At 40.9% G+C, this 22,867-nt stretch overlaps 2 protein-coding genes across 6 annotated transcripts in view; both read left to right on the forward strand.

The window, feature by feature from the left end:
- Positions 1-348: 348 nt before the first annotated feature.
- htr2ab (5-hydroxytryptamine (serotonin) receptor 2A, genome duplicate b) lies at positions 349-15,342 on the forward strand. 3 transcript variants are annotated; one of them, XM_037536397.1, is made up of 5 exons: positions 373-401; positions 971-1,061; positions 3,195-3,746; positions 12,141-12,341; positions 13,056-15,342. In XM_037536397.1, exons 3-5 carry the CDS (start codon positions 3,362-3,364, stop codon positions 13,868-13,870), a joined length of 1,401 nt encoding a protein of 466 aa, XP_037392294.1. In that variant the 5' UTR covers positions 373-401; positions 971-1,061; positions 3,195-3,361; the 3' UTR covers positions 13,871-15,342. The 3 variants fall into 3 exon arrangements, with proteins under 3 accessions (XP_037392295.1, XP_037392294.1, XP_017557610.1); XM_037536398.1 differs by lacking the exon at positions 3,195-3,746 and having other exon boundaries at positions 349-401; XM_017702121.2 differs by lacking the exon at positions 373-401 and having other exon boundaries at positions 960-1,061.
- Positions 15,343-18,139: 2,797 nt separating this feature from the next.
- Positions 18,140-22,867, forward strand: part of atp7b (ATPase copper transporting beta) — a 38,414-nt gene continuing 33,686 nt past the window's right edge. For 2 of the 3 annotated variants that reach the window (XR_001858056.2, XM_017702225.2), the window contains exon 1: positions 20,831-21,206. Coding sequence is in view for 2 of the 3 variants with exons in the window: in XM_017702225.2 (XP_017557714.2) it covers positions 21,069-21,206 (138 nt within the window). In the remaining variant the exon portion in view is untranslated. Of the gene's footprint in view, positions 18,231-20,830; positions 21,207-22,867 lie in introns of those variants that run through there. The other variant, XM_017702227.2, reaches the window with a different exon arrangement.

The raw sequence follows: 22,867 nt of genomic DNA on the forward strand, positions 1-22,867 counted from the left end.
TCTCTCTCTCTCTCTCTCTCTCTCTGTCTTTCTTTCATATACTGCCTCTCGCCCATTCACACCCCCTTTCATTCTTTTACTTTTCTTTATCCCTTTTTTTGGCCCAGGAGAGGCACAGGCGTGCAAGAAGTCATTTTTCCCCCCTGTTTTAATAGAAACAGTAGAAAGTAGAAAGCCGAAATGTATTTTTAGGCAATATTAAATATTGATTCATCATACGTATTAATAATACATTTGTAATATCTTGTGATGACAGAGCTGTTAGGTGAAAAATGGTTGACTAACTCGGATTATTTTAGCTCCTGCGCCGGGGAACGCCACATCTTCACCATCACATACGGTCATCACCTCAGTCTCAAGCCATTTCCTGCATGAATGTGACCTCAGTGAGCTGATCACAGGTACTGAATGAGGTGTTTGGTTCATGATGTATGCAGGGATTCTCAATCTGACCCATTTAGATTGTTTTTTTTTTTTTATCTTTTTTTCTTGTTTTTGCCAAGGCGGGTGGGGGGGGATTAGCGCTCAGAGAAGAATGAAGGAATGATAAAAATAGCTTCTGAGACTCTATAAATATGAGGATGGAAAAGTGTGTGTGCACATATGTACGCACGTGTGTGTGTGTGTGTGTGTGTGTAAAGGCGTGCGAGTGTCTTTGTCTCGGTTGAACTGTGCCAGAAGGAGAACTCTAAGGCAAGTGTTTCTGGAGAGAGCTCAAACAATCTGCCTTCAGTCATGGATTGAAGAGGCTGAGAGAACTGGAGAGAGAGAGAGGGGAGAAATTAAGAGAGGAAGAAGTAGTGAGTGAGCGAGTGAGTGTGAGAGAGGGATGGAGAGATGGAAGAGAGAGGTAGGAGGGAGGTGCAGAGCGAGAGAGAGAGAGAGAGAGAGAGAGAGAGAGAGAGAGAGAGAGAAGTGGATTCTGCAGTGAGTTTATCTTACTGTTGCACTCTGGCTGCGTTTCTTCCAGCTTTGGAGAGACGAGTTTACTGCTGACTGGAAAACACCAGAAAGCACCTCATGGCTTGAGGAACACTCCTGAATGCAGCGGAACTCTGAAGGTCAGTCTGGTGTTCATTTGCCTTGATTAGTTGCTGTTATGGGGGTTGAAGTCTTTGAATGAATTCTCATTTAGGGGTTTCTTTTAGTTTTCATAGTAAAGATTAAGCATTCTGACTATCTATCTATCTATCTATCTATCTATCTATCTATCTATCTATCTATCTATCTATCTATCTATCTATCTATCTATATATAGACAATATTCTTAGCTATTTGGGGGTTTAAAAACTTTGAAAAAAATTTAGTGGAGGAGTGCTTTTTCAATTTGTATAGACCAGGTTGATCATGTTGTATAATCACTTAAGGGACCACCCTTCATTTATTTAATTTTCAGTCAAAATAACATTGAACCCCTTTAATGCCCAGGGCCTGTCAATGGGCCCAAAGTATAATAAACCTGAGATTTTTGAGGACTTGAAGCTACACTATGTAAGCTACACTGTGTGCAATATGTATTTTGTTTTGTTAAAACTAAGAGAAGAGTCAGAAAAAAAACATAAAATATGCCTGAAATAGGAAATGTAGAAGTTAAAAGTGTTGGGACTGATTTCACGGAAGTTTTTGGGCCATGACACGTGCACTGTATTAGTGTCTCAAAAAGGAGGTCTGACACGTTCTTCATTATTATAATATATTGTAATGATGTATTTATTGTACGCCAGCAGGGTAGAATGTTCAGGTGATGCTGGGCTGCTGTGATATAATGCCAGTATTTTATTAATTTAACTACATTTGTAACCCTCTACAAATAAACCTAATTTCTATGCAATGTAATTTTTTAAATGTCCATGTATCAATATCAATATTAGTGTGTATATGAAAAATATCAGCTTTGGCCCACAATTGACATATTGATGCATCCCCAGAAGGTTCACTTGGTGTTCATTTGACTTTATCATTTGAATTTTGTTGAAGAGACGTTTTGAAATTTTTCTGGAAAAGGTTCATCATATAGTATAATAACTAAATGTCTACAATGCAAAAGTCAGAGACCACCATTCATTTCATTTCATTTCCAGTCAAAATGGCCTTTAAGTACATTAAGTTCATTTTTCAATGTGAGGGAAAAAACCTGAAAACATAATTTAACAGAAAATTATGCAGAAACCTCAGCAACTAAATATAATATCATTTTTTCCCTATTCACTTTGTCCACTCTTTGTTTTTATTACAGCTCCCATTCTTTTCAGGAGACTTGCTTTCAGTTTCTCCAGGATATCTGAAAGTTCAGTCTTAGAAGTTGGTCACATTTTCTGCTCCTTACAATTCAAGTAATCCCAAACACATTCAGAGATGTTGGGGTGTGGACTCTGGAGTGGTCGGTTTATTGTTCTGAAGACCAGCAGCTTGTTTGTTTGAATTGCATACATTCTTTAAATGTTTTTTTTAATTTCCCAGTGGCTTTATTACAGCTACACGTCCTTTCAGACCCATAATGTTGACTTGTTTTCTCACAGTGGAAGGATGGACAGAAACACCTGTGGATGTTTTCAGATCCGACGCAACTTGATTTTCTCCTCTTTCTCAAAGATGAAAGCTTTAAGTGCTGCTTATCTGTTGGGGGCAGTAATGGTGGTCTATCAGGTCTTGCATGTGGTTGTTTAGAGTCCCATTTCCTCTGTAGCGTCTCCTGTTTTGTCACTTATTTTCTTTATAAAAGTGAGTTATCTTATATCATATCTCCCGAAAACATGTACCTAAAGGCTGTTTTGACTGGATGCTAAATGGTCTCTGACTTTGCAAAGCACTGTATGCATATGTGTGGGCATCTGTGTGTCTGTGCATGTGCTTATTGTTTACTTGCTTTGTACTTGGACAGCTTCAGATGTGTGAGGAGAAATCACCTCAGGGTTTCAGCCTGTCTGAATGAATACATCTCTCTCTGTCTCTTATCTGCCCATCCAGTCTTCTCTCTTAATCTCTCCCAACTGACCATTGTAGCTACCCGCCATCCTAACCTGTATACATTCTGCTTTAACTCTCACATGTCCTGCATACCCATAGAAAATAGTGATGTATTGAAAATATATCACAATATGTTCTGTTTACATTTGAAGAAGTACTCACAACATTATTATATATATATGGATGGATGGATGGATGAATATATATATATCCATCTATTTTACCAGGTGTGCCTCATCAAAGAGCCTCTGATGTGAATATTCTGTAGAGTTGAGATTCTCCACAATGGACTGGACGCGTCTGAGCTGCATTTTGTTATCTCACTTCTGAGTCGAGTTCTATGGTGTGTTCCCCTGGACTGTGGACCAGCTAATCACATTAACACCGGGCAACCATGTCTGACGAGGGACATCGAGTGAGGACTGCTGGCATGACGTCTTTGAACAGGAGTACGGGCGAGTTCAGGTCATCTGCTATTACCACTGACCTCTGTCAGCTTCTGGGTAACAACTCCAACAACTGCAGCAGCAGCGAGGATGGAAACGTGACTCTGGGGTCACTTCGTGTGACCTCTGGCTCCACGCAGAAGAACTGGGTGGCACTGCTGATCCTGCTGGCCATCATCGTCACGGTAACAGGGAACATCTTGGTCATCATGGCAGTGAGCTTGGAGAGGAAGCTGCAGAACGCCACCAACTACTTCTTGATGTCGCTGGCCATCACGGACATGCTCCTGGGCCTGCTGGTCATGCCTGTTGCCATGGTGACGATACTTTACAGTGAGTTACGGAAAATGCTGTTCTGAAAATTTGTAGATTATTAAGATTGAAAAGAATGGTTTAGCAAAAAAGTCTGTTTTTTTCACAATTTTCCACCTAGATGTAGTCAATCAGCCATGACATGGTTGGTCCAAATTTTGTGCTGGGCTTTAGCTCTGGAGCTAACATTGCTAACAAACAATAAAAGCAAATAGTCACCGAAATATTTCTGTATATAATTATTTATCCTTAGCAGTTCTCTCAACCTGCTCACTAAGGTCTTCATTAAGATCATTCAGACTTATGAGTGTGGTTTAGTGTAAAATACGACTAACTGTGAACTATGAAAGGAACGGTGGTTGGTGTGGTGTAGTGGATAACACCTCTGCCTTCTATGCTGTAGACTGGAGTTTAACCTCAGCCTGGGTAAGCACCCTACACTATACCAATAAGAGTCCTTGGGCAAGACTCCTAATACTAACTTTGCCTACCTGTGTAAAAATGATCAAATTGTAAGTCGCTCTGGATAAGAGCATCTGCCAAATGCCGTAAATGTCAATGCGTTATACCAAAATGCACAACTTCACTGTATAGCTGTACACAATATTTTAGTCAGCAGGTGTTGTGTTCCTATTTTTAAACATATATCTACAATTTGAAAATTTAACATTAACAGTTTATAAACAGAAACATCAGAAATTATAAACATAATCTGTAGCATCTGTATGCGTCATGAATGCATGCAAATGAGTGTCACTTGTTCTATAATATGGCTCCCGTATTCAGCTACACGGTGAAGTTTGGTTCATTTTTATAGGTCACAGTAAGTCACACTGTGTGCTAAACTAAACTGACCAGTCTGAATGACCTTAATGAAAAGCTGTATGTGGCTTGACCATGTTGGGAGAAGCTTTTGAGGATGTATTTACAGAAAGGATTTGGGTGACTATTGACTTTTAGTGTCTGTTACCAACGTTAGCCTCTTGGCTCCAGTGATAAACTAAAGAAGGAAAATCTGGACATTTACTGAATTGCTAAGTAAAAAAATTTAAAAAGTGAGAATAAGTTGACACATCCTCCACAAGGAATACACTTAAATATAGTTCACAATTTCTATTTGTTTTCTGGGTTTAAAATAATTGAAAATAAACCATAAAATATAAAATGTGTCATAACTTTTTCACAGGCCAAATTGTATGTTATTCTTTTCCAATATGTAAAAATTCAGCAATCTTGCATTAACGTGCAGAAGTGGGTTCTGTAGAGGATGTGTATCTTATTTTGACTTAGAAAATGAACACAATATGTCATGTGACCAGGGGTGCCCTAACTTTTGCACATGACTGCATGTGCGTGAGAAAGAAAGAGTGTCAGGAGAGAGAGAGCAGCTGAATAAAGGCTCAACACATTTTGAAACCAAATGCGTAACGTAGATTTTAGATTTACGTTAGATTTTAGATTTAATGACTAGAATAAAAAAGTCAACACAAAAACATCCCATCATTCCTCAATGTAATTATTAATATCCTAGTTTTCTGCTGATCAGATGTAGAAACAATGTCACAGCTGTTCACAGCTCTCTTCCCAGTGGGTCAAAGAAAGAGAGGAAAATGCCAGAGACTTGTTTACTTACAGAGGAATCAACAGTTTAGGAAGGAAAAGAAAGATGTTGTTCTTCAGACGGACCAAAGTGGCCTGGAATGTGTTTGTGCTAGTGTGAGTGTGGACTGGCGGCATCAGTCTGAATGGGAAGTGGGACGCATGCTCTTGCTGAAAGACCCTCAAATGTGTTCCACCTGACAGGCCACAAGAAAAATCTCCAGCCCTTAGAACAGAGCAGTTTTCTCAACGAGTTTCTTTTTGATCCGATAACAAGCAATACAAAGCCTGATATTCTGATACCAGCAGTGACACCAAGTTATGCTTTTAAAGCTTTTAAAGGTCTTCTTCTGCACATCAGAGGAGCATCTCTGTGATTTCTGCAGTGAAAATGGATGATTTGGTAAATAGAGAAGGCAGGTAGAGGGTGCAGGGACAAGTAGTTTCTATCCTAACATTTGTCACACACACACATTCTAAGCCATTTCTTCCTCAGGGTTGCGGGAGCCTATCCCAGTGGTCATTGGGCAGAAGGCAGAATACAGGTCACTAGTCCATCGTAGGGCAGACAGACAGACATACACCTAGGGGCAATTTAGCATGTCCATCTGGCCTGACTTCACGCCTTTGAACTGTGGGAGGAAACCCACGCAGACACGGGGAGAACATGCAAGCTCCACACAGAAAGGACCCTGGTCACCCAGCCGGGGAATTGAACCCAGGCCCTTCTTGTTGTGAGGCGACAGTGCTACCCACCACACCACTTCATGTTCACATTTAACTTTATTAAATCAAATATGTTAAAATGACTGTTTGAGGACATCACTTAATATAAGGAATGAGCGATATGATGTTTTTATTACCCGATTTCTTGTAGACAGATTGAGATTAATTATAGAGAGGCTCTAAACAACTACAACCAGTGTATAATAACTACATCAGTTGCATAGTAACTGCTGACTGGATAACACCCCCATATGACATCATCTTACTTTATACATTTTTTATTAGATTTTTCCCAATTTTCCCTTTTATATATATATATATATATATATATATATATATATATATATATATATATATATATATATATTATATACGTGTATGTGTGCATGTGTGTCAATTTTGTAATATATTTCTATATTTGTTAACACATCGCAAAACAGTACTTCATATCTTCAAAATAGTAACTTTATAGGAGAAGGAAAAAACTTACTTTACTTTTCATGTAAGTCAATGGAACCAGAATTATTTCCAAGTCATTTTGGGCCGTTTCTTTTGGTCCATTCATCATGAAATTGACACACAATGTAAAGGACAACAGGACTTTTCAAATGATGTCAAAAACCTTTGTGAAAAATCACAAAAATGCTATTATATAATATATTGACATATATGTGCATAATGTGCATATATTTAAATATTCAAAAACAGTACAGATAAGTAATATTTTACAGTTGTATTTTACAACATTACATACATTGCAGATATATTTTGAATAAGAGCAAATATGTGCACATGTATGCTGTTTTACTTTTCAAAAACGTGTTTTACCCAAAATTGTTACAAATTAATAAACGGCATTTTAGAATGAAACATCACATATTTTTTGCTTTGTGCATAGATTTTTGTAACAATATTTTATATGTGGCACCACAATAATTTGCAAACCTCAGTAAAACTAAATATCGTGTGTTGTGAAAATGCCTTTAGGTATTATGATGTTATACTTTTGCCATATTTGCTCCCTCCTACTTGGTACTAGAGGTGGGCAGTTTGATGATATTATTCATTATTGGAAAAAATTACGTTCCATTACACCTCAGTATTATTTTCTGAGCATTCTGTGGATATCATCAGTATTTAAATAAACACTGAACAAACGCAGGTTTCATTATAAAGAGAACATATTTAAGCCTGTTTAATTGGATTAAGATCTGTGTTGCGTGTGAAACGTGAACAAAAGTCATTGTCTTGTTAGTTTTTGATAGTATTTTTTTAAATGTGGCACTACTCGTGTATTTTTATAGTTCCAACTTATCAAACCTCAGAAAACTGACATGTTGTGGTGCATATTATTTATTGTGAAAATCTCTTGAAGTATCATGATGCCATATTGCTGCCACCCCCACTTGGTGTTGTTATTTTCTCAGTATCAGGATCACTAGGATCAGAGTGCACATTCTCACCGATGCAGATGTAAAATCCAAGCGTGAGGAATAATGATGCAATCCATGTGATAAGTGGATGGTGTGTTTGGGCGCATAATCAATCTTTTTTTGGCCTTGTGGAGTGGCTGGAATTAGCCCAGCTGTGTTCTCGCGAGGGCGGAGTAATCCCTCCCCCTCCTCCCTGCATCTCTTTGATGTTGGATTAATTAAGCTGTAATGATGCTCCTCTGTGCTCTATGAGCACGAGGAAAGAAGTAATGCTGACACTTGGTTTGATGATCTGAATAATTCGGCCTGTGGACAGGGAAAGAGCCACTTCCAGTGAACTGAACGCCGAACGTTATTGGTGCAGTGAGAGATGGGCTGAAGTGGCCAACTGACAGATTTGCCGTAAGTGAAGATGAATAATTAATCTGCTGCCTTGACCAATTTCACAGGAAACACTGCAGGCCTTGATCATGTAAAGATAAGTTATATTAAACATGAACAGCTGGTTTACGACATGCTGACACGGTCACGCTCCAGAGGCATGATATAGTGGAGCCAAAGCACAAAATAAAACCCTACAGGCTGTCAGTCACTGTTCTCGCTTCTGTCTGCTGTGTTTATCACTATTCACTTCCCTGTACCCAGCGTCCATCATTATTCTCTTTCCTGTCCTCTATGTCCATCACTATTTTTATTTCTGTCTATTATGCCCTTCACTGTTTCCTTAGCTGTCCACTACAGTACCAGTCAAAAGTGCAGATGACCTGACTCAGTATATGTTTTTCAATATCTTGAAGAGATTTTGATCTAAAGGCATATTACTAAAGAGATATTCATGACAAAATGGAAAAAAAATAGCCACCTCTATTTCTGTTACAAACACAGGCTCTAGCAAGATTATCTGGATTAAAGACTAAGAAACCCCATTTGCTGTATCTTGAAGGTGGACAGAACTTTTGGCGAAGTACAACTGCTTTGGTGTGGATTTTCGGTGTTTTTTTTAGCGAAATGGCTAACTGCTAAGAAGCAAAATCTCTTGTTTCGATCATATTCCTGTGGTAAATGTCTTTAAATCATCAGTACAATGGACAGAATGTATTACTCAAAAAACAGAAATTATATATCAGAAGAGAAAGACAACAAGCTAAAAGCTACCTTGCTATCTAGATACTTCTTTTCTCTGACTTTCTTTATATGCAGCGCATCTTTGATAAGGAAAAAAGTGATTTTGTTCAACAACTGTGGTAAGAGTTACGCTAATGCTATTTGGCTGCATTCATTAGCCTAAAATCAGTGGCTAGGCTAGCAGTTATGATTGGTTGACACCACAGTGATTCACAATGGTTATAGTGCTGCCGTTATGTTCAGATATATTGTACACACACACACACACACACACACACACACACACACACACACACACACACACACACACACACACACAATATCTAATGCTTATCCTTCTCAGGGGAGCTGGAACCCACCCCCCCACCCCCCCTGTTTCTCAGCATGGTGCTAGCTAGTACAGGCGTCTCTTAGCTAATGTAACAGAACTGGTGTTTGGTGTTTTCCTCTGAGCATGTTAGGCTGTCCAATGACGTTGCATGAGCAGCAGTTCAAAAAAAGACGCGTTGGCGCTTCGCAGGTCTCAGAGGAAGCCTGTGCCTGCCTTCGCCTTCTTAGCACCAGTGGTATCATGGGATTAAGTGAGTTGTAATTAGTGGGTCAAATTGGATACAGATAAATTGGGGAGTAAATTGGGGAGTAAATTGGGGAGTAAATTGGGGGGGGGTGCTCACAAGCCACACCCACACAGTTTTTTTTATATTTATATCTCACATTTTTCATTCAAGCTTTGCTGAATGTTTAATGTAACAGTTTAGTATCACAGATTCCATTCTTTTTAGGAGACGTGCATTCAGTTTTTCAAAGAAACCTTTTTAATGTATTCCACACGTTCAAAGTTCAGTCTTAGAAGTTGGTTGTGTTTTCCGCTTCTCATGGTGCAGTTAATCCCAAACACAATCAGTGATGATAAACTGCGGTGTCTGGACTGCAGTGGTCAGTACATTGTCCTGAGAGCACAGACTCATAGTGCTGAGTTGTCTTCTCACACAAGGGGGCAGTTTTGATGGTCTACCAGATCTTGGACGATGTTAGGAGTCTCATTTTCTCTAGATTATTTTTGGATAAGCTATTTTTAGCATATAATGGGTATAATTTTAGTGTCATACTTAACACTGACCAACTGCATGTTTTATTAAAAAGAGATTTAATCAGGGCCCCCATGTAGTGTAGCTGTATAAGGCTTTGGTGTACTCTCAGGAGATCTCACATTTGAATCCTGACAAAGCCAGGAGCCCAAGAGAGTATATCAGGCCTTGTTTAATTGGATGTAGTGATGTGCAGTGTTGCGTGAGATACTGAATAAAAAAATCACTGTATTGTGTTTGATAGTCATTTTTAGGCATCACTAGTGTTGTGCTGGTGCACTTTGTCTGTTCCAATTTAAAAACTAAGTATCATGATACACATTGTGGATTGTGACAACATCTTCAAGTATGTCCATGATGTAATAGTCTTATCTAACAGTGTCAGAGTAATTGAATTCATGTGGAACCGTGAACATGTTTAGGGGCGCTCTAAGTTAAGCCTGCTGTGCTGAGGAGAGTTTCATGTACTCATGGATCCTTCAGAGCCTTTTCCACAGAGTTACTGAAAGGCTACCATGAACTCAATAGCTGTTCTCCACATTCAAGTCTTCCCCAACGCTGCCTTCCCACCCAGTCTCTCTGGACGCATAATCTTCCAAAGTTCAAAGCAAAGAAGGGAGAGTTGGGATCTCTCTCACCCCGCCTGCCCCAGATGCTTCCTCTTTCTATTCAGCAGCGCAGCGTGCTAATCCTCGTAAGACTTTTGTGCTTGGTTTGTCAGTGAGGAAAACCAACCCCGTCTCAGATGATGAATCATCTCCAGGGGTTAGCCGAGAAGGCAGTACTTATTTTAGATCCACAGGCTGTGGGCCTGCGTGATGTAATGCGCCCTGACAAAGAAGAAGTGTGCATCAGCAATTTTTTGGATATTAGTCCCCCGTTTCCACAATTTCAAGTCTAACTCTATAAAGGTTATAGCACAGTTTCCTCTGGTGGGTTGCAGGCAGTGATTTGCTCTGGTGTGTGAGAAGCTAAAATTAATTACACACCGAAGTATTTTTATTTGCCTTAATTGCCTGTTACTGATATTATGACTGATATTGTGAAAAAATTCCCATCTACTGTTCCAATATACAGAACGTTTATGGTTTTTGATACAGCTTGTAGGACATTTTCACACCAAGAACGATGATTGACAAGTGATGACAAGTCATAATAAGATAAAGGCACTTTGAAATGAGCTAGAAATCCTCAAGTCATTTGGGACCTTTCACAGCTAAACAATATCATCATTCACTCCTATAAATAGCAGATTAGCCTGCATGCACTGGGATGAGGACTGTAAAAAATGGAAAATAAGTGTGAGTGCTCAAATGGTCACAAGTCATGAGAAAAGAGAAAAGCTTGACTTTCCTATATATATATATATATCCTCCTTGTTTCTACGCTCATTGTCCATTTTTTCAGCTCCACTTACTATATAGGTGCAATTTGTAGATCTATAATTACAGACTGTAGTCCATCTGTTTCTCTGTGTACTTTATTAGCCCCCTTTTACCCTGATCTTCAGTGGTCAGGACCCCCAAGGACCCTCACAGAGTAGATACTATTTGGTTGATGGATCATTCTCAGCACTACAGTAACACTGACGTGGTGGTGGTGTGTTAGTGTGTGTTGTGCTGGTACAAGTAGATCAGACACAGCAGTGCTGCTGGAGTTTTTAAACACTGTCCACTCTCTGTCCACTGTATTAGACAGTCCTACCTTATCGGTCCACCTTGTAGATGTAAAGTCAGAGACGACAGCTCATCTGCTGCTGCACAGTTTGTGTTGGTCATCCTCTAGTCCTTCATCAGTGCTAACAGGACGCCGCCCACAGGACACTATTGGTTGGATGTTTTTGGCTGGTTTACTATTCTCAGTCCAGTGGTCACACTCAGGTGTTTACAAGCTCCAGCAGCATGGCTGTGCCTGATCCACTCAGACCAGCGCAACACACAATAACACATCACCACCACATCAGTGTTACTGCAGTTCTGAGAATGATCCACCATATATATATATATATCCTGCCTCAAAGCACATCAAGTTGTTAAGTAGTTTAAAATAGTCTTGCTTACATGACTACATGCTAAACACTTCACTATTAAGCTGCACTGGCCTCATAGCTCAAAGCAAACTTCAGACACCATGGCTTGGCTGATTAACTACACTTGTCAAATAAAACTGTAATATAATTTTTTGCTGGCTCAGTCATGAAAGAACAAAAGCATCATCTCTGACAGGGCAAAAACAAAACTTTAATCCAGTTGTTGATCTTATTTCCAAATAAAACCACACATAAACAGTTTCTTCACTTGAGCTAAAAAGACCTGGGCTACACAAATTCAGCACCCTCTGCTGGACAAAAAGTAAACTGGACAAATTTAACATGCAACATTTTTGAGCAAATCTGCCCCATGTTAGGAATGTCTTGACAGTGTCTCTTTATGCCTGCCTTGCAGATTACACATGGCCCTTCCCCTTTGCTCTGTGTCCTGTCTGGATCTACCTGGATGTACTGTTCTCCACGGCCTCCATCATGCACCTCTGTGCCATCTCTTTAGACCGCTACATCGCCATCCGCAATCCCATCCAACACAGCCGCAGCAACTCCCGCGCCCGAGCCCGGGTCAAGATCACTGCAGCCTGGACCATCTCAGTAGGTGAGCATGCCATGTTGTTGGTTTCTTCTTTTACTCTCTGTTCTTCTCCTATTGACCTACAGTTCCAGTCAAACATTTGGAGACAAATGATTGAATGTATACTGTTCATAATCATAAAGACATTTTTGTTCCATGGGAGAACTTCAGATAATTCTGAGATTCAAAGTTGAGACTGTTGTACTTCAGAACCAAGGCTGTATATTATTATATGCCCTCTCACCAAATCTCTATCTTGTGCAGCTTTAATTGACTCTTTTTGTTTTAGATTTTACCCAGTTTTCAGCCCAATTTGGTCATTGCCAGTTCCACCTGCTAGCTAGGTCTCCCCCTTTCATATTATGCTACCAGGCTGGGAAGGTAAGGGATAGTATTTTTCCTCTGAGACACTTCATCTTTTTGAACTGCCTCTAATACAACATCAGGGCCATCCTACCAACCCAAAGAGAGAGAGAGAATGAGGCCAATTACGGCTGTGGCACCATTATGGCTGAGTCAAACCTGCAATGTCATGACTATAGGGCCAACACTTAGACAGTTCTGCCACTTAAGGGCCTGGGCCTAAAATTTTCAAGAGCAGCCTGACAAAATTAAGTGATGATAAAAGTATGAAAGTGAAGGTAAATGTAGGTAAAAATTGTTACAGGTGTATCCAATCCCAACAAATATTTGAGAAATGATGTCAGACAAATATCTGAAGATCTACTCTCTCTCTAGGAATATCTATGCCAGTTCCTGTCCTTGGCCTCCACGACCACTCCAAAGTCTACCAGGATGGCAGCTGCCAGCTTACAGACAACAGCTTTGTTCTGGTCGGTTCCTTCGTGGCGTTCTTTGTGCCCCTCCTCATCATGGTGGTTACATACTTCCTTACTATCAGTGCTCTGCAGAGCCAGGCTACAATGTGCTTGGACCAGCTCATGGTGCGTCCCAAATGGCTGTCCATGCTGGAGCTGCTGCCGAGAGGCTCAATGTCCTCTGAGCGTCTTTTTGCCCGGGGATCCCTCTGTCCTGACTCCATTGTTGGGACCTCCAGGCCCTTTGGCCGACGCACCATGCAGTCCATCAGCAATGAGCAAAAGGCCTCCAAGGTTCTGGGTGTGGTTTTCTTCCTGTTTGTCATCATGTGGTGCCCGTTCTTCATCACCAATGTCATGGCAGTGGTCTGTGACTCCTCAGCCTGTGACCCAACACTCATGGCTGGACTGCTAAATGTCTTTGTGTGGGTGGGCTACCTCTCATCCGCCGTCAACCCGCTGGTCTATACGCTATTCAACAAGACATACCGAGCTGCATTTTCCCGCTACATGCGATGCCATTACCGGGAGAAGAGGAGGCCACTGCAGGTCATCCTGGTAAACACCATCCCTCCTCTGGCCTTTGACTCCTCAAAGCTCCCCCTACAGGGAAGCATCTCTTTGAGACGGTCAACAGAGGGCAGCAGATCAGGGGGATCCCCCACTATGAACCAGACAGAGTCTACTAATTCACAAAACAAGTGTGAAACAGATGAAAGGGTGAGTCATGTGTGAAGCTGGAATAGTCGCCCATAATGTCTGACTCCAATCAGCAGCAGTTCTATACTTGCAGTTTTAGGGCATGTTGTTGTTTTTAGGCTTGCATAATTTGCAGTTAGAACACCTGTTACTGAAGCCACCAGGGTTGCCACCCATCAGGATTTCCCTGGATTGTCCATATTTTTGGTTGCCTGTACAGGTAAAAAAATAATTATATTCCTGGATTTTTATCCAGTCATATCATCCGCATAAAAAGAATGGGTTTGATTAGTTAGCCTACCTTCAACGTAGCAACAGTTTTTGGGAAAGGAATTTTGGGAATTAGGAACTAGGTAGGACCTCAAAAAGGTGACTTAAAGGTTAGGCTCTCTAACTGACCTGACATCTATCCACTTCAGATCAAGCCATGGCTTGAGTTGTACCAGCATTTTACAGGGCTGATGTTGCAACCCTAGCAGGTACGGTTAAGTCAAGGTAGCTAACCTAATTATTAACAAAAATAAATGATAAACTCTTTAATACAAAGGAAGACATCCTGAAATGATCGATGCGACTATCAAGTGGAGGTTTACAGGACATTTAAAAGTTATGCTAGCCAGTTAACTACCTAAGTGTTATGCCAGCACAAGACGTTAGTGGGCAAAAGTCTAAGCCATGTCATGCCTTGAAACTTCAATCTACTGCTCTAGAACTGTTGGCTCTCCAGGTCTGCAGATATATATCTTGGAATGGTGGCTTTCTGTTTAAGGACATGCCCAGTTAAAATGCTAGCAATATCTACTAATGCCACGTTCAGGAATTGCTGAAACAGTGCCACGGCTTTCCCACCACTCAGACTGACAGGATGTGCAATTAAATCATATTTTTTACGTGGATACAGTCCTACAGCAGTTTTGTTTGAAGAGCGTTGCCATTGCAGCAGTTCCTAGGATGTCAAGACTGATTTGTGTTTCCCACATTTTGCAACATGACATGAGCTGGTGGAGCAGGTCTGATCCCTCTGCCCTTTAGTGAATGTAACACTACAAAGTGTCTGGCTGGAAATGATGGGACATTTGCTTTGAAATTCTTGGATTTTACTGCCTCATTATTTATTAAGACCTGAAACAGAGCACTGAAATTGTGTCTCAACATTTCTTCGTCTGCGCTGCCAGCTGAAGGCCATGGGAGTGCCGGCTTCAATTGAATAGCCTTCCAAGCTGTCCAGCCAACTGACCTTCTTTTTTCATAAAATCTCCATCTGGTTATATTTTCTAAGGGATTTATATTACATTTTCAGGATGAACAAGAGGCTACTGATTCTGAGTGTATTTATGTTGATTATCTTTTCACAGTGAGTGGTCAGTACCCAGGGAAACCTGACATTAAAGAATTTCAAAAGATTTTCTTGATTAATACTCTGGGAATGAATACTTTAACAAATTCTATGTGGAATTATGAAGACGTATGTATATTGTTTAAATGTGTGTATGTAAATAAATAGACTGTCCTTGATGGTAGAGCTCTATTTTTGACCTTCTTGTGGTCAGGCTAAGTGACTAGTCAGTAAAAAGCTGCATCTTGAAATGTTACACATGGCACAGGAATTCCAAACATCATATATCAATGGAGTATTGTACTCTTCACAGTGGAGTATTATGGTCGCTCCTTAAAGGTAACCAAAGAGACCATTTTAGGGCACAAACAGAAACCTAGAAAAGTGCTACTAAAGAATCTATCCAGTCTGGGGTAAATCCTGTCGATACTTGGCTGACAATAGCTCTACTATTTAAAAAAAGTAAACAACTTGGGTGCCAAGAGGAACTATGCATACCATAAACCTGCTAAACGTCCACATAAGATCTAACACAATGAAAACTTGGCACATCCGCCTTCACATAAATCACTGCAAACAAGGTCTGCAAACACTGCAGCAGTTGTTTCAAAGCTGGCTTTCAGTTTTGGAGGAAATATCGTACAAAGCAAAACACTGTAGTAATGTAACAACTTTTTCCTGTAAGGAATTACAGTTTGCATTCTTGTAATAGCACCACGGTTATTGACTTTTGACTTTATGAGATTTTAATGCATTTTACTTATGCATGCACTACCTGTGCCTGTGCACTGCACTTGGGTCATGAACACCACCATGTAGACTGTATAATGACCATGGGGGACACAAGGGGATGTTTTTTTAACTTACAGCATGTAAAGATAACAAGGACATTAACAAGTTCATGAAAGCTACTTGAATGTTAAGAGCACCCCCTTGTGGAGATTCTTCAGCCTGCTAAATGTGACTGGTTAAATGAGCAAGTTACTAGCCATGATTATGATGTGCTTTGTCTCTACAAACCTAAGAAGTGTAAGTTATGCCCAAAACTCGAAACAACCTTCCACCATTCCAGAGTCGCAAGCAATCTGTCCATCTGATTAGACTGCATGTTAACCTGAAACTCGCTGTTAAAGATCCCTGAACTCACAAAATTCTGTTTTGTTATTGACTAATCAAAATTCCATTTCTGGGTCTACTGGAATAGATATTCATGCTTCAGTGTACCAAAAACACATTATGTTTCTCATACTGTACATCTGTATTCACTCTCTGTCTGAAATGCTTTGTTAGAGCTCCTGTGTCTTTAAGCGCCTATCCCAGTGAGCCTGGTGTGCTCTGATTGGTCAGCTCACCCACTCTGTTCTGACTGGGCAACCACCAGAGCAGTTGAAAGCAGTAATCTCATCCTGCTACAGGTTTTGCCCCTGTCTTGCAGTCTGCAGACAGGCTATTCTCTCCTGAGCAGCTGTAATCATTGCTGTGGTCATTCTTAAAATGGTGTTGGTTCTGCCAATGTCATTTTGAACCAGAGTTCGAACCTGAAAATCAGAACAAACTCTTTCTGGCCTTCAGTAGTTGTACATAGTGTGAGGGTTTGCCAAGCTTGCCAGTAGGCAGGCAGTAAGGATTCTGTTACGAGAATGCATAATATTGTAACAAAGAGCTGGGATTCCAACAAGGCACTTGGTGGCCTGTTCTTTGGGCTTTGTAACTTTGCAGACCATTTACATGCACAAAAAGCTATATAACACACTAAAGGAAAGGGAAAAACCAGAAAAGCATAATAAGTCCTGTTTAACTTCATCTCTTACTGGAACGAAGGGGCTGAGCCCAAACCCTGAATAAAAGCCCCAGCCCATTATCCCTCCTCCACCAAAGTTTACTGTTGGCATTAATGCATTCCAGTAGGTAGCATTCTCCTGGCCTCTGCCAAACTTAGGTTTGTCAATTGCAGATTGCTGGAGAATACATTTGCACTGCTTCAGAGTCCAGTGATGGGATGCTTTACACCACTGCAGCAGACGCTTGACATTTTGCATAGTGATCTTAGGCCTGTGTGTAGCTGCTCAGAAGCCATTCCCGACACACAGCTCTTGTGCTGATGTTGCTTCCAGAGGTAGTTTGGAGCTCTGTAGTGAGTGATGCAATAGAGGATAGGAACTTTTATGCATCATGTTTTTCAGCACTCTGAGTTTGTGTGGTTTATTGCTTTATTGCTGAGCTGTTGATGCTCCTGCATGCTTCCATTTCACAGTAATAGCATTTACAGTTGACCAGGGCATGTATATACAAATATATACATATACACACACCAATTCCTCTGCCCATACTGAAGTCCTTCATTCCCACCTAAACAGGTCCAGACTTGATTTTCACTCATGTTTCAAATGCCAGAGGCTAAGTAAAATATTGATGCTTGTCTCTGAGTGAAGCGGACTGGGTGGTAAGCGTTACACTATTTTATTCGTACAGATTTTTATTAGAGCCACTGATTATAAACTACATGTTCTGCTGCTTAGTTTTTGAGTTTTCAAATAATATATGCCAAGCGCATAATTATAACTAAGCATTACTGGCTATGTTTAGTTCAGAGTAGTAGCAGGGATGGTGACATGGCTTTGAAATGATGTTGACTCTGATTGGCTATTTTTGAAATACTACTGAAAGGATAATTGGCTGTGATTCCTTGTACTTTCCACTTGACAGAGGTTTGTATGTATGTTAAAGTAGCTTAGAAGTAAAGGCTGGTGAAATAGCTTTTTCCTGTATGTAATAAGCAAAGTAATCCCATTACAGGCTGAGAGATGAAATAACTTTACAGAAGTGACAGAACGTAATAGAAGTAATAACATTTTTGAGAAACAACCTCAGCACTGCTGGCTATAATCCTGCGTATGGTCTTATCAGGCGGAACGAGGAACAATTGAGTATCTGTGACCGTCATGTGATCATTAAATGAAGTTCTCCAGCAGCACATCCGTCCCAGGCTGCATGCTATCCCAGCGTTAGACCAAGCCGAGTCTAGCCATGTCCTATGGATCCACGGGGGTCACACAGAGGGTGAGTGTTTTTTCTTTTTTTTATATGACATTATTTCAATGTTGTAAATGTAATATACAAAAAAAAATGAAAAGGTACCATTGCGGATGTTAGAACATCAGAACTTACCTCTAAAAATACATAAAGGCCTAAACATAGTCTCCCTATGGGTCAATAAGCATAAGTGAAGGCTTAAGTTGTCTTGGCCACAGTTGTAATGGACTTTTTAAGTGCAGTATGAGTGTATCTGGCTACTTCTTACATATTTAGCTTCTGAATCTCTCTCTGTAACGGTTACTTTGCTGCTGCTCCTGGCGTTCTTCCAGCAAATTCATTAATGTAAAAGGGCCCATTTCAGAATAATACACTCTACAGATGCCAGTATGTGTCTTTAAGAGAATTTGATCGGGGAATACAGGCTAATGAAGTCCATTAGGCTTACAGGTTCGTGCTAGGCATGGGCAAATAGACAACTCAGTTTTGAATTGGTATTTGTATTTGGCTCATGTACAGGTGTGTCACTGTGCCCCCTGGTGGTAGAAGGCAATTGTCACAAGCATTTAAAGCAGTTCTCACTACTGTGCAGTTTCTGACAGTATTTTGTCCAAGTTTCTCTGTGTGCTCTTCTAAAGCTATATGGTGTAGCGTTATGTATACAGTACAAACAGGGTAGGTTCCCTATTTTATCTTCATACAGAGAGGTTTGATGTAAAACAGTACACTGTACAGAAACTACTAAAGGGACTATACTACCTTAGAACACACTACATGTCACCTCCACCATGAATGCATTAAAAAAATCATTTTAGGCCAAAACCTGATCTCAAAACCATGACAGAACAATGTCTCAGACATCAAGCTCCACATCCGTAACTGTCTAATGTAATAACTTTCAGTGAGGGAGATTTCAGAGGTATTATGAGAGAACTGCACCAATTGCTGATGTCTGATTCCCATCACCACCACTGCGAACAATTCTGGCTCAGTAAGTTTATTCAGAATGGAGCATTTCACACCAGACTGCTCTGAATGACTTTGTTTACATCTTAGCCAAAGAGAAAGTTTGAAAATCTGGTAGATTCGCCCTTTAATGCATCTGAAAGCTCCTTTACAGAAACTAATTACATGGAATGTTTATGAATACGCTGATGGCCTGAGACACTGATTGGTAGAAGGTACATACAAGGTGTCGTAAGGCAAGATAGTACCTAAAGAAAACAAACAAACAAAAAAAAAGATTTATCACTATTTTATCATTATCATCATTACATATTCTTGCTGTCAGAATCTTGCCTCTCCATTTATTTTTTATTAGTAGTAGTAGTACTTTTACTGCATTTAAAAATTTCCAACTTTGCTTTGCAGTGGATAAAATCTCAACATGAATGGAGAAATAGAAAATGCTTTAAAATATTTGGAAAATACCATTGAAATTTCTAGAAACATGATGGTTTGTCATGACAGCAATGATATACACCATTCAGCCATAACATAAACCACCTCTACGTTTCTACACTCTTTGTCCATTTCATCAGCTCCACCTACAAGGAGGTGCACTTCTAAGTTCTAAAATCACAGCCTGTAGTCCATGTTTCTCTGCATACTTTGTTCACCCTGTTCTTCAATAATCAGGACCCCCACAGGACCACTACAGAGCAGGTACTATTTGGCTGGTGGATCACTCTCAGCACTGCAGTATCACTGATGATGTGGTGATGCTGTGTTAGTGTGTGTTGTGCTGGTACAAGCGGATCAGACACAGCAGTGCTGCTGGAGTTCTTAAACACTGTGTCCACTCACTGTCCACTCTAGTAGACACTCCTACCTTGTAGCTGTAAAGTCAGAGACCATAGCTCATCTGCTGCTGCTCAATTTGTATCGGTCATCCTCTAGTCCTTCATCAGTGGTCACACTATGCTGCCCACAGGACGCTGTTGGCTGAATATTTTTGGTTGGTGGAGTATTCTCAGTCCAGCAGCGACACTGAGGTGTTAAAAAACTCCAGCAGCACTGCTGTGTCTGATCCACTCAGACCAGCGCAACACATCACTAGCACATCACCACCTTGCCAGTGGTGCTGCAGTGGTGAGAATGATCCACCGCTCAAATAGTACCTGCTCTGTGAGGGTCCTGACCACTGAAGAAGAGAGTAAATAAAGTACGCAGGGAAACAGAAGGACTACAGTCGAGAACTACAAAGTACTCCTGTATGGTAAGAGTGTAGAACGAGCTGATTTATTATGGCTGATCTGTGCATGAACTCAATGCAGGTTCACTGGTTGTTTGGGATCCTATATAACATGGCTGTATTCACGACCCCAATGTAAAGAAATGTGACTCTATAAGTTACTAAGTTACAACGAACCGTTTCTCATCAAGCCACTCTGAATGACCTCCATCAAAAATTGAGCTGTGCAGAAAATTTGAAAACTCGGTGGATTTCCCCTTTAAGTCCTCTCTTTTAGGACCCATAACCCTAAAATGAAATGCTGAAACTCGGGAGTGGACGGTGTGAACTGCACAGCAGTCCAGGTTCACAAAAAGAGGAACTAAGACAGAAACAGTTTCCTTTTCTGACGAACAGAAGGCAAAGCGATCGTCTGAAAACAGAGTCAGACCTGCGTTAAGCACACGGCCCTAACGCGAAGTGACCTCTGCTCCGCCGGACCGCTTTACACCGTCAGTGCCGGCCGGTGCACCCGGCCTCTCCGCGCAGGTGAGACGGGCAGTGTGCTAGCCGGGTGTCGTGTGCAGAGGGGAGAGCTAAATACTCTCAGTCCGCCCTCAGGGCCACCAGTAGGGACCGCGAGCGCGCGGATCACGCTCGAGCGACGTTAGCAGCTCGCGGAGGCTGATAAGATGAGCCGGCTGGACTCGCGGAGCAGCTTCGGTAAGCGCAGGCGGCATGACCCGGGGACGGAGCAGGTGTGTATGGTGGACTGTGGTCCTCTGTGTCTCTGCCGGACCGAGCCGTGTGTGTGCCGTTCAGAGGGAAAGGTGAGTGTCTGGACGGGCGCGAGGGCTGTTGGCTCATTAGGGTGACGCTCAAATCACCGCCACAGGTTGGCTGCTCTGTTACAGGCACAAAGCTAAGAACTGGTATCGGTTATCCAGTTACATGAACTTAAATATTATTTAGATTCATTCGTTTCTCTGTTTACTGTTCTCAAAATCTCAAATATAGTTCCTTCAAATGCGTTTGTGAGGGAAAGAAGCCGTCTTTTACATTTTACTCTTTCACACTTCGGAGTCTGTTTACTATAAGTGAAAGGAGCATTAGCCTCACAGCCTGGCAATTGGTAAGTCAGATGACTTGTCACACCAAAACCTTCAATTTTGCCCTATTTTTATACTTTTCATACTTGCAGAATTGAGAGAAGCTGTGTTGAAGGGAGAATCAGACAGTAAGGTTCTTTAGTACTACCTAGAACATAAGTGAGTGCAATTTTCCATTCACCCCACATGTATATTAAATAAATTAATAATGGGAATGTCCATCTTAAAGTAACCGGTGTTAAAGGTAAAACATTATTTAGGATAAAACAAGATGCAAAGTTGCAAGTAACAAGTAACCTAAGTCTCGGGTCTTTACGCTCAAGTCCCAAGTCAAGATAGTCGAGTCTTGATTCAAGTCCTGAATCCGTGAAGATGAGTTTGAGTCGAGTCCCAAGTCAATGATCCAAATCTTTGAGTCCTAAACAAGTCAATATGCATTCTTCAGCTAATTTAATGCCTTAACGCTGAATAGAGGTAACAGTGCTATAGCCTTTTAATGACAGCATGCTAGCAGTGTATGGCTGTGTGTTCTTTTTTTTGCCCTTCCAACTAAAATCACTGCCACTAGTTTGAATTTAATTTTGAAGACAGCAGAAATCGAAGTGGCCGAACTGAATAAAGTTTACAGAAACAACTGTAAAATGATGGTGGATGTATGAAGCTGAAGCTGGCTTCACGTACCGGCACCTAGCTGCTGCACTGTTAAAGGTGGAGCGGCAAAGTCCGAGTCAGAGTCGTAGTCGTTGGTGTTAAAGTCGAGTCCCAGGCCTTTCTTGATTTTCTCCATTTGAATCAAATGTCATCAAATTTGTGAATCGAGTCTCGAGTCCAAGCCCCAAGTCTGCTGGTTGGTGTAGTGTAGTACAGGGGCTCTCAACCTTTTCACCCCAAGGCCCACCAGTTTATGACTACAAAGCATAGCGGCCCACAGGAAAGCTAAATTCAACATTCTAATCAAATTTTCATTTTTTTTCCACTGAACTGCTGACCCTGAAGACTTGGGAATCAGGGGCTGAAAAAGATTAGGTTATGTTAAAAACATGACGTGTTAAAGTATACATGCAGTGATGTTTAAAAAAGGGCAAAAAAGAAAAAAGAATAGAAATGTGGGAGGTAGATTTGCACTGTGCTGCAGTCTATCGCATTTTCACTCCACCAGTTCTCTCACAAGAGTCATTTTTTGGCCTTGAGATGTTTCTTTAGTGTTGAGGGTTTTTGTGATTTGAAATAAACCACACTTCACTCATCACAGTCAACACTAATAAAAAACCTTGATATCTGCTTCTTTAGTTTGAATTTAACCAATCAGGTCCTAAATATGTTTTGATTCATGAGCCAAAACCAAAAGCATCTATTTTCCAGCAGCTCATGCTGCAGAAATT

This window comes from Pygocentrus nattereri, chromosome 30 (genome assembly GCF_015220715.1).
Source record: "Pygocentrus nattereri isolate fPygNat1 chromosome 30, fPygNat1.pri, whole genome shotgun sequence".
Lineage (NCBI taxonomy): Eukaryota > Metazoa > Chordata > Actinopteri > Characiformes > Serrasalmidae > Pygocentrus > Pygocentrus nattereri.